The sequence below is a fragment of the Spermophilus citellus genome (genome assembly GCF_964194105.1).
Source record: "Spermophilus citellus genome assembly, chromosome: 17".
Lineage (NCBI taxonomy): Eukaryota > Metazoa > Chordata > Mammalia > Rodentia > Sciuridae > Spermophilus > Spermophilus citellus.
In genome coordinates, this window is record NC_138199.1 from 49,165,705 (window position 1) to 49,184,047 (window position 18,343).

Here is an 18,343-nt window from a genome sequence, read left to right on the forward strand (position 1 = left end):
TAAGGACATTCAAAGAAATGATCCTTTGCCCCTCCCCACCATTCCCTCCCATTGGGGAAAGAGAGGGGCCCCGCACTGAGACCACGGTGGCTGAGTTGGCTCTTCCCAATTTAAATGGGAGTGCGCCTATGCGGGTGGAGATAAGCCGCAGAGATCGGGATGGAAAGGCTAAAGAGAACTGGTCATGGTCTGGGGACAGCGGAAGGTTCCCAGCCAACCATAGGCAGGGGAAGCGAGACGCTGGGGTGGAGGGAAAGGGGAGGGCTCACAGGCTCCGGCCCCGGAAATCCGATCCCTTTAGGACCCAGAGGTGCCAGTCCCCCAGCGGCGGCAGCGAGAAGGGCAGCCGCTCGGTCTCCGGCTGCCGCCGCTCCGGCAGAGCCAGAGAAAGACCGAGGCTCGGGGCGAGGGGGGGAGGGAGGGAGGGAGGGAGGCGCGGCGGAGCGGCCCGGCCGGCCGAGCAGCCATGGGCGCTGGGGTGCCGGGCGCCCGGAGAGCCGAGGCCCCCGGCTGGAATGGGGAGCGCCCGCGCCGCCAGCCCCACTGACACCGCCTCGGACGATGTGAACCGGCGCCGCCGCCGCTGCTTCGCGGGCTGGGCGCGCGGTCCCAGTGGCCCCGGCCGCCGCTCTTCTAATTTGGGTGGGGGCGACCGCACCAGGCCGCTTGGGCTTTTAAAGAGGGGCTGGCTGTCTTTGGCAGCTTGATTGGGGGAGGCGACCCACACAGGGCGCTCGGAGATTTTTTTTTTCTGTTTTTTTTTTTTTTTTTTTTTTTTTTTTTTGGAGCGGGGTTAACTGTTTTTGGCAGCTCGGTTTCTGGAGGACCCTGAAAAAGGCCTTTCGGGGTTTCTTTCTTCGGGGGAGGGGGCGGTGGTCCCGACTTGGCCGGCCGCCTGCTGGAGGGGGGCAGCGGGGAGCGGGGGGATGCTAACCCGGCTCCCCCCACCATGATGAAGACGGAGCCGCGGGGGCCCGGGGGTCCCCTCCGGAGTGCCTCACCGCACCGCAGCGCCTACGAGGCGGGCATCCAGGCGCTGAAGCCGCCCGACGCACCTGGGCCCGACGAGGCACCCAAGGCGGCCCACCACAAGAAATATGGCTCCAACGTCCACCGCATCAAAAGTATGTTCCTGCAGATGGGCACCACGGCGGGGCCGCCGGGCGAGGCGGGCGGCGGCGCAGGCCTGGCCGAGGCCCCGCGGGCGCCCGAGCGCGGCGTGCGCCTGTCGCTGCCGCGGGCCAGCAGCCTGAACGAGAACGTGGACCACAGCGCCCTGCTCAAGCTGGGCACCAGCGTGTCCGAGCGCGTGAGCCGCTTCGACTCCAAGCCCGCGCCCTCGGCGCAGCCCGCGCCGCCGCCGCACCCGCCGTCCCGGCTGCAGGAGACGCGGAAGCTGTTCGAACGGAACATCCCGGCAGCCGCCGCTGGCGACAAGGAGGCCGCGGCGCGGCGGCTGCTGAGGCAGGAGCGCGCCGGCCTACAGGACCGGAAGCTGGACGTCGTGGTGCGCTTTAACGGCAGCACCGAGGCGCTGGACAAGCTGGACGCCGACGCCGTGTCGCCGACTGTCAGCCAGCTCAGCGCCGTCTTCGAGAAGGCCGACTCGAGGACCGGCCTCCACCGTGGGCCCGGGCCCCACAGGGCCGCGGCCGCAGGGGCTCCCCAGGTCAACTCGAAGCTGGTCAGTAAGCGGTCCCGGGTGTTCCAGCCACCGCCGCCGCCGCCCGCCCCGTCGGGGGATGCCCCTGCCGAAAAAGAGCGCGGCCCAGGAGGGCAGCAGCCTCCGCAGCACCGAGTGGCCCCCGCCCGGCCGCCCCCAAAGCCCCGGGAGGTGCGCAAGATTAAGCCAGTGGAGGTGGAGGAGAGCGGGGAGTCGGAGGCCGAATCAGCGCCCGGGGAAGTGATCCAGGCCGAGGTGACGGTCCATGCGGCCCTGGAGAATGGCAGCACCTCGGGAACCACAGCCAGCCCGGCACCCGAGGAACCCAAGGCCCAAGCAGCCCCCGAGGAGGAGGCGGTTACAGTGGCAGCGCCAGAGAGGGGAGTGGGCAATGGGCGGGTCCCGGACGTGGCCCCAGAGGAGGCAGACGAGTCCAAGAAGGAGGACTTCTCGGAGGCGGACTTGGTGGACGTGAGCGCCTACAGTGGGCTCGGGGAGGACTCTGGGGGTAGTGCCCTGGAGGAGGACGATGAAGAAGACGAGGAAGACGCGGAGCCCCCCTATGAGCCCGAGTCGGGGTGCGTGGAGATTCCGGGGCTCTCGGAGGAGGAGGACCCGGTCCCGAGCCGGAAGATCCATTTCAGCACCGCGCCGATCCAAGTGAGTGAACCCCCTGCTGCCCGCGCCGCCCCTGCCACGTGCACGCGGTCGCCCCCGCCTCGCCTGCGGGGGTTTGGCAGGCTGAGTCAGCCCCTGCCACCCAGCCCCCTTCCCAGAAGTTCCCACCCTGAGGGGGGCGTGGGGGAGTTACAGCTGTTTGTCAGAGGGAGGCGATTTTCGATTTTCGGGTCTGTGACCTGGCGACCTGCCCCGACCTGCCCTCAGGTTCCTCTGCCTGCAGCCCCGCCTAGCACCAGCAGAACCAGCCCTGCCCCGTGTGGGCTCTGGGACACCTGCTTTCCCTTCCTCTCCCAGACATTCCTTCCTCCAGAGCCTGCCAGAGGCTGGGACTTGGATGGTGTGAAAGGGCGTGGGTGTCCTCAGGAGTCACTCCCCACAGATGACTTGTTCCATTTGGAGAAAGAGGGGTCAGGGGGCTTAGAAACACTTGCTGCTGTCCCCTGTAGGGGAGCTAAGTCTGGTGAGGGAGTAGGGAGTCAGAAACTTTCCAAAACAAAGATGCAGGGGACTGGACGGTGTCCCTCCCTCCCTCCTCCTCATCTGTACTCCCACCCCAACTTTGCAGAAGTGAAAGAGGGAAGCAGGTCGTGAGGGTGAACTGGGCCATGGACATGTGACTGAGGCTGAGGGAAAGACCCTGGCACTGGGGCTCTGCTCCCTGGGGTCTGTGCTGGGCTGGCTTCCCAGGTCCCTCATTGCAAGGGAAGGGAAACTTCGTGTTACCCTTGACAGGGAAGGCCTTCTGCAGACCTTGAAGGAGAAGGGGTGGGGCTGGGAGATCCCCAGGGTGCCTGGCAGAGGCCCACAAGCCTTTGCTCTTGGCTGCTCCATAGAACAGACTCCAGTGGCCTTAGCAGGCCCCAAATGCTCTTGCCACATTCTTTGAGTACCCTGAAAGAGGACGGGAACTTCCCCTTTTGGGGGTCTCAATTTGCACTCCCATCCACACCACCACTGTTGGTAATTGGTTTGTGAGCTGTGCCTGTGCTCTGAGTCCTCAAAGTAGTGCTGGTGAGGAGGGGATGTCTCTTGGGAAGAAGTAAGAACCCGAGCCCCCCACCCCACTGCCCTCCACTTTTGTCTGGCACATTCAGCCTTGATGTTTCTCACCACCCCAGACTCATCTGTGCCTGGCCCCAGGTCTGCCCAGTGGAAGTGTCCAAGTCCTGGGACTCTCCTTGGCCTGGACCCTGCCCAGTTTTTACCTTCCCCAGCCAAGACCCATCTGTTTGCTTGCAGTTTCCATAACTACTCCTGGACACTGAAGCTGCCCAAGTTTTTCTCCCTGCTCAGGGTTCTCACCCTCTGCCCTCTCTCACCTCCCAGCCTAGCAAGAGCCTAAGTAAAAGGTTAAGGGAGAGTGGCTGCTATTCTCCTCCCAGGCCTGCCCCTTGCCCTGGCTCGGACCTTAGGAGCCTTTTCCATCCCCTGTCCCCTCTGAAGGCAGTGGGATCCTGAAGTGAGTGAAAGATGTGGTATTCTTGGGAGGGAGTTAGGAGGCCCCCACCCCTGCCCCCACCAGCAGTTGGAAGCCCTCAGAGATGGAGTGAGGTCTGGGCCTCTGTCTATATCTGACACCTTACCCTGATTTTTTGGTAAAAAATAGCACATGATTTAGAGCAGTGCTTCCTGACTCCCTAGTGACTGTGAGACTGGCCGCCCCGCATGAGAGCCAGGGCACTATGTAGGCGCTGAGTGACTTTTGGCTATGCTGGGGATTTCCTCCTAGCCCCCCTGATGCAGGGGCCGCAGGTTCCTTCTCCCTGCCCCCAACCCTGCATTGATCCTGAGTCCAGGGTTCCCTCTCCCTCCAGTGACCCAGTTGTTGCCCTTATGGAAGCAGAGTATTCCATGGATGACAGAGAATGTAGTTTCAGACTGTCACCTGGGTGGTGGGACTGGCCCCAGGGCCATTTGATAGGAGGGGTTATTGGGTTGGGGCCTCTGAACCTGAGGCCTGGAATTCCTGCAGGGGGCAGGATTTGAAAGGTGAACAGGCACTGGGAACTGTGGCACATGTCTGTAATCCCAGCAACTCGGGAGGTTGAGACAGGAGGATGGTAAATTGGAGGCCAGGCTCAACAACTTAGTGAGACTGTCTGCAATTTAGGGAGACCCTGTCTCAAAAAATAAAAAGGACTGGAGATATGTCTCAGTGGTAAAATGCTCCTGGGTTCAATCCCCAGTTTAAAAAAAAAAAAAAGAATAAAAGAAAAATGAACAGGTTTGATGAGCTGAGGAAAGACGGGAGGGCAAGACCCATGACAAGATGGAAAGCTGTGTTAGGGGTTCAGTGGGATGTCTGTGGTGGTAGTGGGGTAACCAGGAAAGGAATGGAAGACCCTCTCCCCTGGAGCAGAGGTGAAGGGACCTCAGATGCAAAAGAGAGTCTAGGTTTACCGCAGCCCCTGTCCCAAGGCCTGGAGCACTGGTCAACAAAGTCACTGGTCACCCACCTGCCAAAGCCCAGCTGGTATGGTCCCACCCTGCCCAGCCACTGACTAACCCTTGTGACTTGGCCAGCGGACCCAGCGTCTTGGATTAAATGTGGAATGGGTGTCCTTTTCCTCCAAGGGGCTTGGGATTCTGACAGATGTTGGGAAAACAGCCCACTTACCACTTGCTTGCAGTTTCCATAACTACTCCTGGACACTGAAGCTGCCCAAGTTTTTCTCACAGTGCCAGGTGATCCCCATGGGCCTGATCCTGAGTGCCTTTCAGGCTGTGAAATTGAGGGCATTGGACTAAGTGACCACATAGGCCCCTCCCAGCTATGCTTCTATTTAGTCCTATAAGTGCCCCTCCCCCTTCCACCATGCCAGGGAGCCTCTGTGGTTGGGGGTGGGGATGACATGGAGCAAGCCCAAACAAAGGCTGGGGCACAAGAGTGCCCATGGGGCCGGCTCCTAGAGCAGAGGGGGCCCTGGCAGGGTCCTTGGGGGAGACGCTGTCCCACTGCAGCTCCTCAGGCCCAGCCAGCTGCTAGAGCTGCTCCTTCCCTCCCCTGTCCCTACTTGGCTCCAAGTAGTGCCAACCTGTCAATGCAGGCAGTGAAGCTAAGCAAGTCATGGAACCCCAAACAGTGCTCATTACACTCCCATGGGGGCACCCTGCCTGTGACCAGAACCAAGCACTCCCACAGAGCTCCTGCCCCATCTTCTCTGGTCCTTTGAGGGAAGGGGGGAGCTGGGGAGTTCCCCTTGACAGAGAGACCCAGGAGGAGGGGGATAGCCGAGAGACACAGAGGATGCTATGGCAGAGGCAGAGAGGCTGCCCCTTCCCCAGGATCCCTGGTCCTCTCAGGGCATGGGTCCTAGGGTCTCTCCCTGGGTCTCCTAGTGCACAGGAGGCACAACTCAGCAGCCAATCCAGAGGGACACAGGCCTGGGCATAGGGGCCAGCTTTTGCCTTTGCTGTTGCCCCTGAGGTGCCCCTGGGGTTGGAGGGCCTGACCTTCTCCATAGGAGTACAAAGGATCCTTCCTGCTTCCCTCCCCTACCCCCAGTCCACCTCAGGTGCAGGGCAGAGTGGGGTCCTGTCTGCCTCTCCCATCACTTCCTCCTGCCCCCACCCCACATCTGGCGTCCTCCAGCACAGTCGCCATCCTTTATCCCTGCTCCTCTCCCTCTTTGCTCAGCTATTCCCATCTTTCTGTCTTAATGTCCACCCTCACCTGTCTGACCCTTGGGTCTTGTCCTTCGCTCTCTCTCTGCTCTTGGTGTCTAGGTTCTTGAGCCTGACAGTCCCTCCAGTAGTGCCCATCTGCTCTGCACAGACCTGCTGCGCTAGCTCTGGCTGCAGTGTGGCTGAGGCAGGCTGGGTGCCTTTCTTTTTGCCCCCGCTTCAGGCTCAAGAACTTTGCTCAGAGCCGGGGTCATCCTGGGACTGGGGGATGAGGATAAGGGAAAGGCCTGTGGTAGGAGGGGAGCAGGGGGCATCAGTGGGGCTCAGCCTCTTCATGCCAGCTCTGCCCTGGCCCTCTTGGAGCCTCTGACAAGCTGCCCTTCCCCAGGTATTCAGCACCTACTCCAATGAGGACTATGACCGGCGCAATGAGGATGTGGATCCCATGGCGGCCTCTGCAGAATATGAACTGGAGAAGCGGGTGGAGAGGTTGGAGCTGTTCCCTGTGGAGCTGGAGAAGGGTGAGAGGCCTGGTCTAGGCCACCTGGGCTCACCTAGGCTCCTCTCTGGTGCCAGCTTCCGAGCAGCACTCCGGGGCTCTCACAAGCATGCTGGGCTTCTCCTCCAACTTGGGCCCTTGGCAGCCCTATCTGTCCTCCCTCACGAGTGCCCCACAGCTGCTCATGCACTCCAGCCCAGTGGGGGCGCTCCCTGCCCCACTCATCCAGTTAACAAACCACCATGTGCTAGGCCCTGGGCTCTGTTGGAGGGTTGGTGGTGGGCCAAACCAGGCTCCCTCTCTCAGGGAGGTGTCCCCTCAGGGAGACAACAGAGAGTAGACATAGATGAGCAGCCACTGTGTCCTTAGGAGTCGTAACAGGTGGAAAGAGAGGGTTGCTACTGTAAAAGCATTTAACAGAACCTGACCAGAGAGCAGGCAGTGCCTAAGGGAGCAACACTTGAGTGAGCTTGAAGAGAAGGAACTCAGGGGGTGAGGGAGAGAGAAGAGGGGCTTGGATGCATTTTCACAGTGAAAGCAGGAAGGGTGTGAAGACAGGGCCCCCAGACCATGCCTTTTCCCTGGGATGGACTGGGAGCTATTGCAGGGCATGGGGAAGGTATTCTAGAAGGAAGACCACATCAGGCTGTGATGCAGGATCAGCAGTGAATGGAGAGACCACTGTGGTGTGGACCAGGTGTCGGCAGAGCAGGGGTGGGGGATCAACAGGGCCTGGTGGGATTTGGCTCATCAGAGGCTATGAGGGGGTGGGGTGCTTCCCAGGTCTGGCAGTAGGAGGGTGGTGGTGCCAGCCCCTGGAGGAGTGTCTGAGGGAGGGAAGGTCACCAGGTTGGATATCAGAGGCCCATGAGGTAGACCAGACCACTGTGGCTGAGGAAGTAGGCAAGAGAAAACAAGGTTTTTGGTCAGTGAAGCTCTGGGTATAGATGAGACTGCTTGGAGAGGGACCAAAAGGATTAAGGCCAAGCCCTGTCACAGACCCCATTCCAGCCACACACTTTCTCCCTTTTCATTGGGTCTTTTTAGTTATGCATAACATTAAGACTCACTTTGATATAATAGTAAAAGCATGGAATACAATTTGTTCTATTAAGTCCCCAGTACTTGCCCTTTCCCTTCCCTCTTCCCTTTTTTCCCCTATCCTCTCTCATTACTAATCTTTCTGCTATTTAATTTTAGTGTTTTTTAAATAGTGTCTTGTGGGTATACACAGTGGTGAGATTCACTGTGGTCTATTCATATAGGAACATAGGAAGGTTAGGTCAGATTCATTCCATTATCTTCCCTTATCCCGTCCCTCCTCCTTCCAACTCGATCCCCATCATCTAGTCCACCCATCTCTCTTGTATTTTAATGGAATCCCCCAGTCTCTCTCTTTTCTGCCCTTACTTTGGACTAGCTTCCACATATCAGAGAAAACATGCAGTCTTTGACTTTTGGGGTCTTGGCTTATTTTGTTAGCACCATAGCCTTCAGATCCATCCATTTATCAGCAAATGCCAAAATTCCAGTCCTCTCTGGTTGAGTAACACTCCACTGTGTGTATATATCACAATCCATTCATCTGTTGAAGGGCACTAGGTTAGCTCCATAGCTTAGCTCTTGTGTGTTGTGCTGCTATAAGCATGAAGTGGCTGCGTCACTGTAGTATCCGGCCATGTGCTCTTATCTGCATGTGTAGTAGTCTCTCACTCCCACTGCCCTTGGCACACTGTGTTGCCTGTGAGCTCTTTAAAAGGGGCAAAGGGGAGGGAATGAGCCAAGTGCCATTCTTGGTGTCCTGGCAAAGAGGGGTGGACAGAACCATGCCCCTGTCCCAGTTGGGGGACGTCCTCTAAGCTTGAGGACTGCCTCCTGGAGGGGAGCTGTTCCCTAAAGTGAGGGTTCAGGTTGAAGGATGTCCCGCTGTCCCTGACATCTTGCCCCTCTGTCCAGCAGACTCCGAAGGTCTGGGCATCAGCATCATCGGCATGGGGGCTGGGGCCGACATGGGCCTGGAGAAGCTGGGCATCTTCGTCAAGACTGTGACGGAAGGTGGTGCAGCCCATCGGGATGGCAGGTACCACCCCCAACCTCCCCACTCCTGTTAAACCCCCTCCCCAACGTCATCTGTGGAACAAGCCATTGTGTGGGGGGACAGGCTGTTCCTGGGAGCTTGTGCGCTCTGTGTGGTTCAGATGTTTTGGAGCGCTGCGCTGCCGGGTGCTGTGCCCGGCCCCAGGGATGCGCAGTGGACAAACAGATGGGAACCCCTCGCTTATGGTGCTGGCATTCTAGAGGAGGCTTGGTGAAGATGGTGACTGTGTGTCTTCTTGTGTGTGTTGGCATTGTACCGGGAGCATGGGCTGTTTTTCTGGGTACGTTGGGGCATTTCTTTCACCAAATAAATACAGTGTGCCTGGCTGTCCGAGAGCCTTGCCCTCAGGAAGCAGGCAGTGTAGTAAAGGGGACACCAGACAAGGGACACACAGAAAGTGGCAGAATGGAGAACATTACATAAAGGTAGAACACAGGAGGCTTGATTTCTCTGGGAGTCAGGGAAGGCCTCCTGGAGGAAGTGACATGGGAGCTGAGAGCTGAAGGCTGGATGGGAGTTGGCTAGGCCCAGCTAGGGCAGGAAGTTCCAGGCAGGGGAGCAGAAGGCAGGCAGGGGGATCCTGGTGTTGGTGTGATGAGACCAGCTGGGGTGCGCTCTGGGGGTGGGGCTGCTCTTTGTCTGTGTCGTGTGTGCCTGTGCTGAGCATCTGTGGTGGAGGGTAAGTTCTGTGGGCCAGAGGGACCAGGGAGGGTTTCATGGAGCTCTGGGCCAACAGGGTCACACCTGTGCCAGCTCTTCTCCTGTGCTTATGCTGCAGGGGGGAGGTGGGGTGTAGGTGAGCAGTGCTGTTGGCACCCCCAAGGGAGGCTGTAAGTGAGAACTTGGCATCAGGAGTCCTCGGTGGTGGCACCCCCAAACCCAGACCCTCTCCTGTGACAGATGAGCAGGTGTCTTTGTGAGGGCTGGCTGACCTTGGGGTCATGTTGGTAGAACCTAGTTCCCCATTCAGAGGGTTTCTGCCTGTTGTGGCCCTGGTGACATGGAGAGGGACAGAGAACAGAAAGGGTGACAGTCTCTGCTCTTTTTTTTTTTTTGTACCTTTATTTTATTTATTTTTCTGTGGTGCTGAGGATTGAACCCAGTGTCTCACGCGTGCTAGACGAGCTCTCTGCCACTGAGCCACAACCCCGGCCCCCTGCTCTTTTATTTACCTCCTCTCCCTTCCAATTTGAATTTTCCAGATCCTCACTCATTGTCACCTGCTGATTGGGGAGTGTGTGTGTGCATGAGTGTGTCCGTAAGCTCATGCCATGTGAGGGCTTGGGACCTGTGGGGCCAGCTGTTTGCTGTGTCTCCATTTCCATGGGGAGCTCTGAGAGAAAGCCTGCAGTTCTCCAGACAGAGGTGAGAGTGGGGGAAGGAGGTGCTCAAGTCCCCACCAACTGTGACAGTCCAGGCTCCATCACGCCATCTCTGCCCTGAGTGGAGGACAGGGCCTCTGGAGGCAGAGCTGGAGTGCCTGTGGGATGTACCTCTGTCAGTGTGGGTGAGCACCAGGGTGCTGCTCAGATCTGAGACTTTTGAGAAAATGTCTGGGGACTCAGGTCTGGGCAGAAATGTCCATGTAAGAGGGCAGCATGGGGCATGTATGCATGGCAGCGGTGAACTCTGAGGATGTCACACCACTCTGTTGCATGTGATGGAAGAGGGGGCAAGAGTATGATTGTTACAGGAAGTGTACTTGCTGCCTCTCCCAGTCCTAGACACCTGTGTCTGGTTGGCTTGCCAAGGTCTTCCTATTCACCAGGTGGGCCTGGTCAACACCTAATATCCTGATATCATGAATATTTTGCAGGTAGACAAAACACCTCAGGTTTCTGATGGGAGGGGTTCATCTCTGCCGCAGGGTCACGGTTCCCCTTATAATCCCCTTAACCAATGTCACCTCCCCTAGGATTCAGGTGAATGATCTCCTGGTGGAGGTGGATGGAACGAGTCTGGTGGGAGTGACCCAGAGCTTTGCAGCTTCCGTGCTCAGGAACACCAAGGGCCGAGTGCGGTGAGAGCCCAAGGGGTGGGGAAGGGTGGGATGGGAGCAGGCAGGAGGCTGGGCCCTCATGTGGCTACTCTGTCCACCTGCTCACTTCCAGTCAAGGTTTCACTGGCTCCCTATCTGCAAAAATTTCTGTGTCCATAGTCCCCTGCTCCAGGCCTGCCTTACACCCTGAGCTCCCTGGCCACTGCTGGCCACCAATACTCAGGTTTCTAGGCCCCCCACCCATGCCCCTCCATACTGTCCGCTTGGGCTTGTTCTTCTTTCCCCTGCCTGTCTCTGACTCACTCTTTAAAGAACCAAGGTGTTCAGGGTGAATGCCAATCAAACTGGGCTCCCCTCATCTGCACTTCAAACCACCCTCCCAGCTTGCCCCAAGCAATCCTGGGAAGACTGCTCCCTGAACCCAGAAACCCAGGGATTAGGTTCCAAATTCCCTGTGTCCATTTCATCTCTGGCATAACATTTAAGGATCACTCCCTTCCCCCTACAAGAGGGGCACTACCCCCAGGAAAGGGTGGTGGAGAGAAACAGGATGTGGGTAGCCATGGGAGGAGGGGCTGGTGCCTGGAAGTTCCACTGTTTCCTCTCCATCCTAATCTTCAGTTAGCATCATCCCGCCCCTTCCTGAAGTTCAGGGACTTGGAGCCAACCCAAGACACACCTCCACAGCCCCAGCCCTCCCGGATGGGTCAACTTTGCCATTCCCCTGCCTCATTTTTCTCACATGGTAGTGAGAGAGCCCCCTATGCTGGCAGCTCCTGAGCTTATGTCCTCTGCAGTCCAGCCCAAAGTTTGGCTGATATCCACCTCCCATTAACTGGCCAGGAGGGCTAGTGGGCCTTCCTGCCTCCTCTGGGAAGGAAACTCAGTAAGGCCCCCCAGTTCCTCCATTCATTATTAACACTGCAGCCTCTGGACTCAGCCTCTCATTTCACCTCCCCTGGGAGGGCCTGGGCCTGGAGAGGGGAGCACAAGCAGGGAGGATGCTGGCATTATCAGCTGAAGATAGGCAGGGGATGACACTGGTGCCCCTGCAGGTTTATGATTGGCCGGGAGCGGCCGGGAGAGCAGAGTGAAGTAGCCCAGCTAATTCAGCAGACCTTGGAACAAGAGCGATGGCAGCGGGAGATGATGGAGCAGAGATACGCCCAGTATGGGGAGGATGATGAGGAGGTAGGGACTCCGGGCCTGCCTGGTGGCTTGGTTGCCCTCTGCTGGCCAGATGAAGCAGTACAGACGTCTCCTCCTAGGCTTTCCAGGCCTGGTAAAGAAGCCCAAACCCCTTGTGGAGCCCCGGTCTGAGGGAGGAAAAGCAGATCCTTCACTCAGAGAACCCCTAGTCTGATGGAAGAGTTACACCCTTTGTCTTCAGAGAGCCTTCCTGGTCCCTCGCAGAGTCCCCACTCTGAGCGTAGGACATAGCCCCTGACCTCAGGGGTCCTAATGTAAGGAGGGAGACAGGTGCAGACCTCAGGGGACCCATACTGTGAAGGGCACAGTATGGGCTGTTTTTCAGGGTCCTAGTCTTATGGGGAAACTACCCCTGCCTTCAGGGGACTCCCTGGGCTATTGAGGGAGGCATGAACCCACCCCTGGCCAGCTCCAAGTATGACATGGGCAGACAGCTACTGGTCTCAGCTCTGGTCACAGGTTGCTGAACAGCTGGGGTGGGTAGGGCCCACGGCCACCTGTCTCCCTTCACAGACAGGGGAATATGCCACTGACGAGGATGAGGAGCTGAGCCCCACGTTCCCAGGTGGCGAGATGGCCATCGAGGTGTTTGAGCTAGCAGAGAATGAAGATGCATTGTCTCCTGTGGACATGGAGCCTGAGAAGCTGGTGCACAAGTTCAAAGAGGTAGGAGGAGGGCCCAAAGTGGTGGCCCTGGGTGGTGGCCCTGCTGAGCTGAGTACCACCCCCTCTGCCCTGCAGCTCCAGATCAAGCATGCTGTAACCGAGGCAGAGATCCAGCAGCTGAAAAGGAAGGTGAGGGTGCATGTGTGTGCAGGTATGCTCGTGTGTGCATCTGCATGTGTGTTGAGGGGCAGGCCTGAGGGCCGGAGGGAGGATCCCCCCTCACACCTGCAGCAGTTGACACCCGTACTCCACCCACGGCCACAGGTGCTCATGGAGCAGACTGCTGTGAGGTGAGGGAATGCAGACTGAGAGTGCGAGCTCGGACCCCATCTGCTGCACCGTTCATTTGCCACTCTGGGCCTCCATCTCCTCAACTGTTAAGAATGGGGCCAGGGTTGTGGCTCAGTGGTAGAGTGCTTGCCTAGCATGCATGAGGCACTGGGTTCGATCCCCAGAACTATATAAAAATAACAAATAAAATAAAGGTATTATGTTCATCGACAAAAAAAAAAAAAAAAAAAGATGGAGTAAAAATACTAGCAGCACCTAGGAGCCTGGTGAGGATTAAATGAGATAATGCACAGTCCCTCACACAGGAGGTGATCAGTCAGAATTCAAGTGTCAGCTGTTACAGTGGAGCAGCTAAGTTGAGCTCTAGATGTCTTGGTTTGCATTGTCCAACACACTTCCTCCATGTACAGGCCAAATACACACTACCAAAGGAACACACACTGATATGTGCCAGCCTTAACCCAGGTACATGGTACTCACAGACCCAGACACCTAGACACACACACCCTCTGCAGAGTCCTAATCACAGGACAACGCACCTGTGCTTCCTATGACATTCTACCCAAGGCCATTAGCAAGATACGTGGACCCACTGCCCTTGAGTGCTCTGAGACACACTGGTGTGACCATCACTTAGAGAACCTGGCTTGGGAAGTGTTACAGGACATGCATATTTTCACCTGAGCAAGCATCACAGATGCTAATGCTGACAGCACCAGCTGGTGACATGTGACATACAAACATGCATATGTCCATGCACAGATGCTTACAAGAACACTGGGTGCCAGCACTCTTGCAGGCATAGATACACAGACTTCATATTGAAGGAGTTGCACCCCCACAAGTTTTCTAGTTTGGGAGAGATGGGTCTGCAGGGGCCACGTGGACCCAACACACCCAGGTACACGTGTGCATTCACTCCCACTTGTGCATGGAGTGGGCAGGATGTAAGTGGCTGAGGCACAGCAAGGGCATTCCTCACAGGGAGACAAGCTGGAACTTGGAGGCTGGCTCTGGGAGAAGGCTGTCAGGCTGCAGGGCAGTCATGTGGGCAGGCTGGACTAGAGTGGGCTGTGCCCGGCAGTGTGCCGTCTTCCCTCTAAGGACTCTAGCCTTGGCTACAGATGACAGGGGGCTGTGCAGTCACAGGGGATTTTCAAAAGGTCACTGATCAAAAAGTGGGAGGATGTGAGGGTAGAAAGGACTTGGAGGCTGGCAAACTGGTTGGAGGCCTGGGCAGTACCTGTTAGAGTGGTCCAAGACTACCCAGATACAAGTCAGGGGTGTGGAAAGGAAAGGTGGGTCCAGGATTGAGGTGACAGGCCATGTTCCTGGGAGTATGCAGGGCATTTGGGGGGCGGGGGGCGGGCAAGTCAGAGTTCTGTCCAGGGTCACAGAGAGCAAGAGGGCCTTCAGGTTTTTTTGTTTTTGTACTGGGGATTGAACTCAAGGGCATTTTATCACTGAGCTACATCCTCAGTCTTTTTTATTTTTGAGACAGGGTCTTGCTGAGTTGCTTAGGGCCTCACTAAGTTGCTGAGGCTGGCTTTGAACTTGTGACCCTCCTTCCTCAGCCTCCTGAGTCTCTGGGATCACAATCTGTATTTGACCTAAGGGGCCTCCAATTTACAAACATCCATCAAGTTACTTCTAGATGGTTGACACTATTCCAGTCACTCATCATGATGGGCAAAAGCAGAGTTGGTCCGTGTCCTCATGCAGCTTAGAGTCTGCACACCAGTGACTGTTGTTACAAGCTGACATGGGACTCTGTAGGAGTGAACAGGGCTACTAAGCTCCTAGAGCAGAAAAAACTTGGCCCAGGTGAGAATGGGCCATGTTTTGCTGCTAGAGTCACAGGGAGCTTCTCTGGGGCAGTGACAGATGGAGTAGAGAGCATGGGACAAGCTGGTGAGGAAAAACTAGCCAGAGAGAGTACATGCCATTCCCCACAGAGGGAACAGCATGTGCAAAGGCCCTTTGGCAAGCCTGAGGGTCTATAGAAAGTCTTGTGTGGCTGGGGCACAGAGAACAAAGTAGCTGCTTCTGAGGTGACTAAAATGGTGGTGCCTTCAAACAGGTGAGAAAGTCTAGAAAGGAGGCATTGGTTTATGCAGATGGGGACTCTGGTTTGGGGCATGGTGCCTACGAGGAGCTGGGAGATAGGACTGGAGCTGATCTCCAGTAATTGGAGAGCTGGAAATTGGGAGTGAATTTGGGCTGAAGCTTGGGATTTGGGGCTCAGCACACAGAGGTGGTGAGGGAGGTGGGTCCCTGTCCCAGGTAGTATGTGTGGAGAGAACAAAGGCTGAGCTGTTGGGGATCAAAAGTTACCTGGGACCTGGGAGAGACTAGATTGTTCAAGAAGCCCCAGAAGCTTCAGCGGCCAGGACTGCAGAAAGGACAGAGAGCAGTGATGACCCTCACCATTGCTGATGTGACATCTTTCACATCTTCCATCTCATCTGTGTTAAAAGCTCCCTTGCAAGCTGGTGGTGGGGGGCAGTGGTGGCAGTTGTCATTCCTGTTTTATAGATGGGAGGGCTGAGGCTTGAGACTGAGCTGTAAGAGCTAGTCAGTGACTAATAGAGGCCTCCCGCCTCCCTGGGAGTGTGGTGCAGTGACAGGGTCTCTGGCTAGGAACCCTGAGGCTGGGGTGCTATGTCTTCTCCCTCTGGGTTTCAGTTCCCAGGCTCAGCCAAGGAGAATAAGTAGTTGGGGGTCAGTGGGTTCCGTATCTGCAGGAATCCTCAGAAGATTCTGGCCCCAGTGCCAGATGGGGATGCCCTTGAGCTCCCTCTGGCCCACACCAACCCAGGGCCACTCCTCCCTCTCAGCTGCAGAGCCTGGAGCAGGAGAAGGGGCGCTGGCGGGTGGAGAAGGCACAGCTGGAGCAGAGTGTGGAGGAAAACAAGGAGCGCATGGAGAAACTGGAGGGCTACTGGGGCGAGGCCCAGAGCCTGTGCCAGGCTGTGGACGAGCACCTGCGGGAGACCCAGGCCCAGTACCAGGCCCTGGAGCGCAAGTACAGCAAGGCCAAACGCCTCATCAAGGACTACCAGCAGAAGTACGTGGTAGGAGGCTGTGGGTCCTGGGCCCAGGAGTATTGAGTTGCCTTCAGTGGTAGTCCCTATCCCCTCCCCTGAGCAGGGAGACAAGGAGCACAGAGGTTGGAGGACCCCACGGTGGGGTACTTGGGCCTGGAATGACTAGGGCCCAGAGGCAGCGCAGGGCCAGGCCATGGAGACATTAGGAAACCTGGGACCTCCTGACCTAAGAAGCAGCACAGCAGAGCTGGCAGTGGATCTGAGGACAGGGATGCGGACCCTGATTCTTCCCTGGACAGAAGCCAGACCACATACCCTTACCCACCATCTGTCCATCACCTGTCTCCAGGGAGATCGAGTTCCTGAAAAAGGAGACTGCACAGCGACGGGTACTGGAGGAGTCGGAGCTAGCCCGGAAGGAGGAAATGGACAAGCTCCTGGACAAGGTAGGCTCAAGGGTAACCTGGGGGCAGGGCTCTGTGAAGGGAGCAGCATGATTGCTCCAGCTAGCACCTGTGGACCCCAGGATGCTGCTGGCTGGGAGCTCAGGGTCATTTCCTCACTGGGGTGGCAGAGGGAGCAGGGTCATGTTTGGTGCCCAAGCTTGACCACCAATCCTTGTTTTACAGATCTCAGAACTTGAAGGAAATCTGCAAACACTGAGGAATTCCAATTCTACTTAACAGGAATCATTCCTTGACCGGACAATAATAATCCCCTCCCATTGTCCTCCCTCCCCTGTCCTCAATACCCCACTCCACCCTCTTTCTGCCTGGGGACAGGTGCCCCGACTCCCCCTATCCTTCCACCCCACCTCCCCCCAGCTTCAGGGACCAGAGGGCCCATATCACAGACCCCCTTAAGGTGGCCCAGGCAGACACTGTGGCTGGAAGGGCGGCCTCCTGCTTGCCCCGTAGGGCTGAGGCATAAAGGCCAAGGGAAGCTTAGGGCTGGCCTGGGTGGTGGATGGACACATGGACCTGCAGAACAAACTGCCAGACTTTACAACCTCCAGCCTTTGTCTCTGGACTGGAGTGGGGCTGAGGCTCTCCCAGCATCTCGCCAACTGGAGGCTGCTCCCTACCCATGGGGCTTCTGGATGCCCCTGGGCCTCTTGACTTGAGATTCTTTCTACCTTCTTGGCCCTTCCCTCTCCCTTATCATTGTGCTGTCTGTTGCATTCTGACCCTCCTGCTTGGGGGTGGGGGTTGCCTCAACACCTCCTGTACCTGTTCCCTATCCTGGGAAGGATAGAGCCCACCCCAGAGCCCAGCAGCTGGGCCTGGCCCTGCACTGATTTCTCATGTATCCTTCAGGGAAAGGGGAGTGAGAGTAGAGGAAAGTAGAGTCCAGGACACCTGGTCCCCAGCTCCCCTTTTCCTGGAAAGAGCAGCAGCCCTCAATTTCTCCTTGTGCCTCCCCTCTCCCAGGTGCCAAATAGCCATAACCTCCTCCTGAACTGTTCTGTGGCCTCTCTGGGGTCCAGGTTTCCTGGCCAAGCCTGGGAATGTCAGGGAGGAGGGGAGGTCAGCTTAGGGGGCCTGGTTGCAGAGACGCCAGTCTCAGGCAAGGGCAACACTTCTCACTGAAAAGCCAGGCCCTGCCCTTCGCAGCCCTGCCCAGGGCCACACTTGGAAGCCTTGTACTAACATCGCAGAGATTCAGCCTCCCTCCACCCCGCCCCCGTTGTTTTCCAATGTTTTGACTGGAGGGCGAAATTTTACTACTCTTCTTTTTGGAGACCAGGGCTGCCCCGCTGGCAGCCTGCTTTCTAAGTGAAATCGACTCCGTTTCCCGCACTTCAACCCCAAATTGGGGCTTTGACCAAGGAGGTGAGACCCCCCAAACCCCTCCCCTTTCAAAATCCATCTCGTTTTGCCACTTGCTCATGCCCCTGCCCCAAGCCTGGGTTTTTGTTCATTTTTTAAAAACAACCCCTTTCCATCCGTTTCGGCCTCTCCTTGTTCCCTGTAAATAGACCATTAACATCTATCAGTATTTCTTGCCCCTCTCTTTCCCTCAGACGTGCCCCCACCCCCGGAAGAGCTGGCTGTCTCAGTGCCGGGCCCCAGTGCTTCACCCGGCAGATGGAGGGGGCGGAGCCGGTGGGCGGGGCCGCGGGGCGCTTCCGGCTTCTCGGGCTAGCGGCCGCCCCTGCCCCGTCCTTGGAGGACCCCGTCTCTGTATATAATATATATATGTATGTATTGTTCCCGGTTTTGTACGGACCATGCCCTCTGTCAGGTCGTCCCCATAAAAGCAGCCCCCAGACCCTCGCTGCCTGGTTTCTTGATTCACTGGGGGTGGAGGGGTCAAGACCATCGGAGTTGTCCCGGATCCTGATGCTCTTTCTGCAGAGTTCCCAGCCCCTGCAAACTGCCTTTCTGCCATCATTACCCTATCAGCATATATGCTTTTTGTCCAGTCCTCCTGGCGTTTCCAGACAGTCTGTCGCATCCCTTTTGCAAGGTCTCTAAAAAATCCAGAGGATGAGCTAGATATGATAAGGTGAACCCCAAGCCCTTCCCCTGAGTACTGAAGGAAGGGATACTCTTCAGAGGTGCCC

General features: G+C 57.1%; 1 protein-coding gene across 2 annotated transcripts; it reads left to right on the forward strand.

Moving 5' to 3' along the window:
• Positions 1-339: 339 nt before the first annotated feature.
• PPP1R9B (protein phosphatase 1 regulatory subunit 9B) lies at positions 340-18,048 on the forward strand. Of its 2 annotated transcripts, none has more exons than XM_081270302.1 (10): positions 340-2,323; positions 6,357-6,489; positions 8,424-8,547; positions 10,481-10,585; positions 11,620-11,755; positions 12,287-12,439; positions 12,515-12,568; positions 15,568-15,797; positions 16,127-16,223; positions 16,407-18,048. In XM_081270302.1, the coding sequence occupies exons 1-10, from the start codon at positions 950-952 to the stop codon at positions 16,458-16,460; spliced, it is 2,460 nt and encodes an 819-aa protein (XP_081126428.1). In that variant the 5' UTR covers positions 340-949; the 3' UTR covers positions 16,461-18,048. The 2 variants fall into 2 exon arrangements, with proteins under 2 accessions (XP_081126428.1, XP_081126429.1); XM_081270303.1 differs by having other exon boundaries at positions 341-2,323; positions 8,427-8,547.
• The last annotated feature ends 295 nt before the right edge of the window (positions 18,049-18,343 follow it).

Coding starts and splice junctions, on each gene's coding strand:
- PPP1R9B (XM_081270302.1), top strand. CDS start 950: ATGATGAAGACGGAGCCGCGGGGGCCCGGGGGTCCCCTCCGGAGTGCC. Junction 11,756..12,286: donor ATGGGGAGGATGATGAGGAG/GTAGGGACTCCG, acceptor CTCCCTTCACAG/ACAGGGGAATATGCCACTGA. Junction 12,440..12,514: donor TGGTGCACAAGTTCAAAGAG/GTAGGAGGAGGG, acceptor TCTGCCCTGCAG/CTCCAGATCAAGCATGCTGT.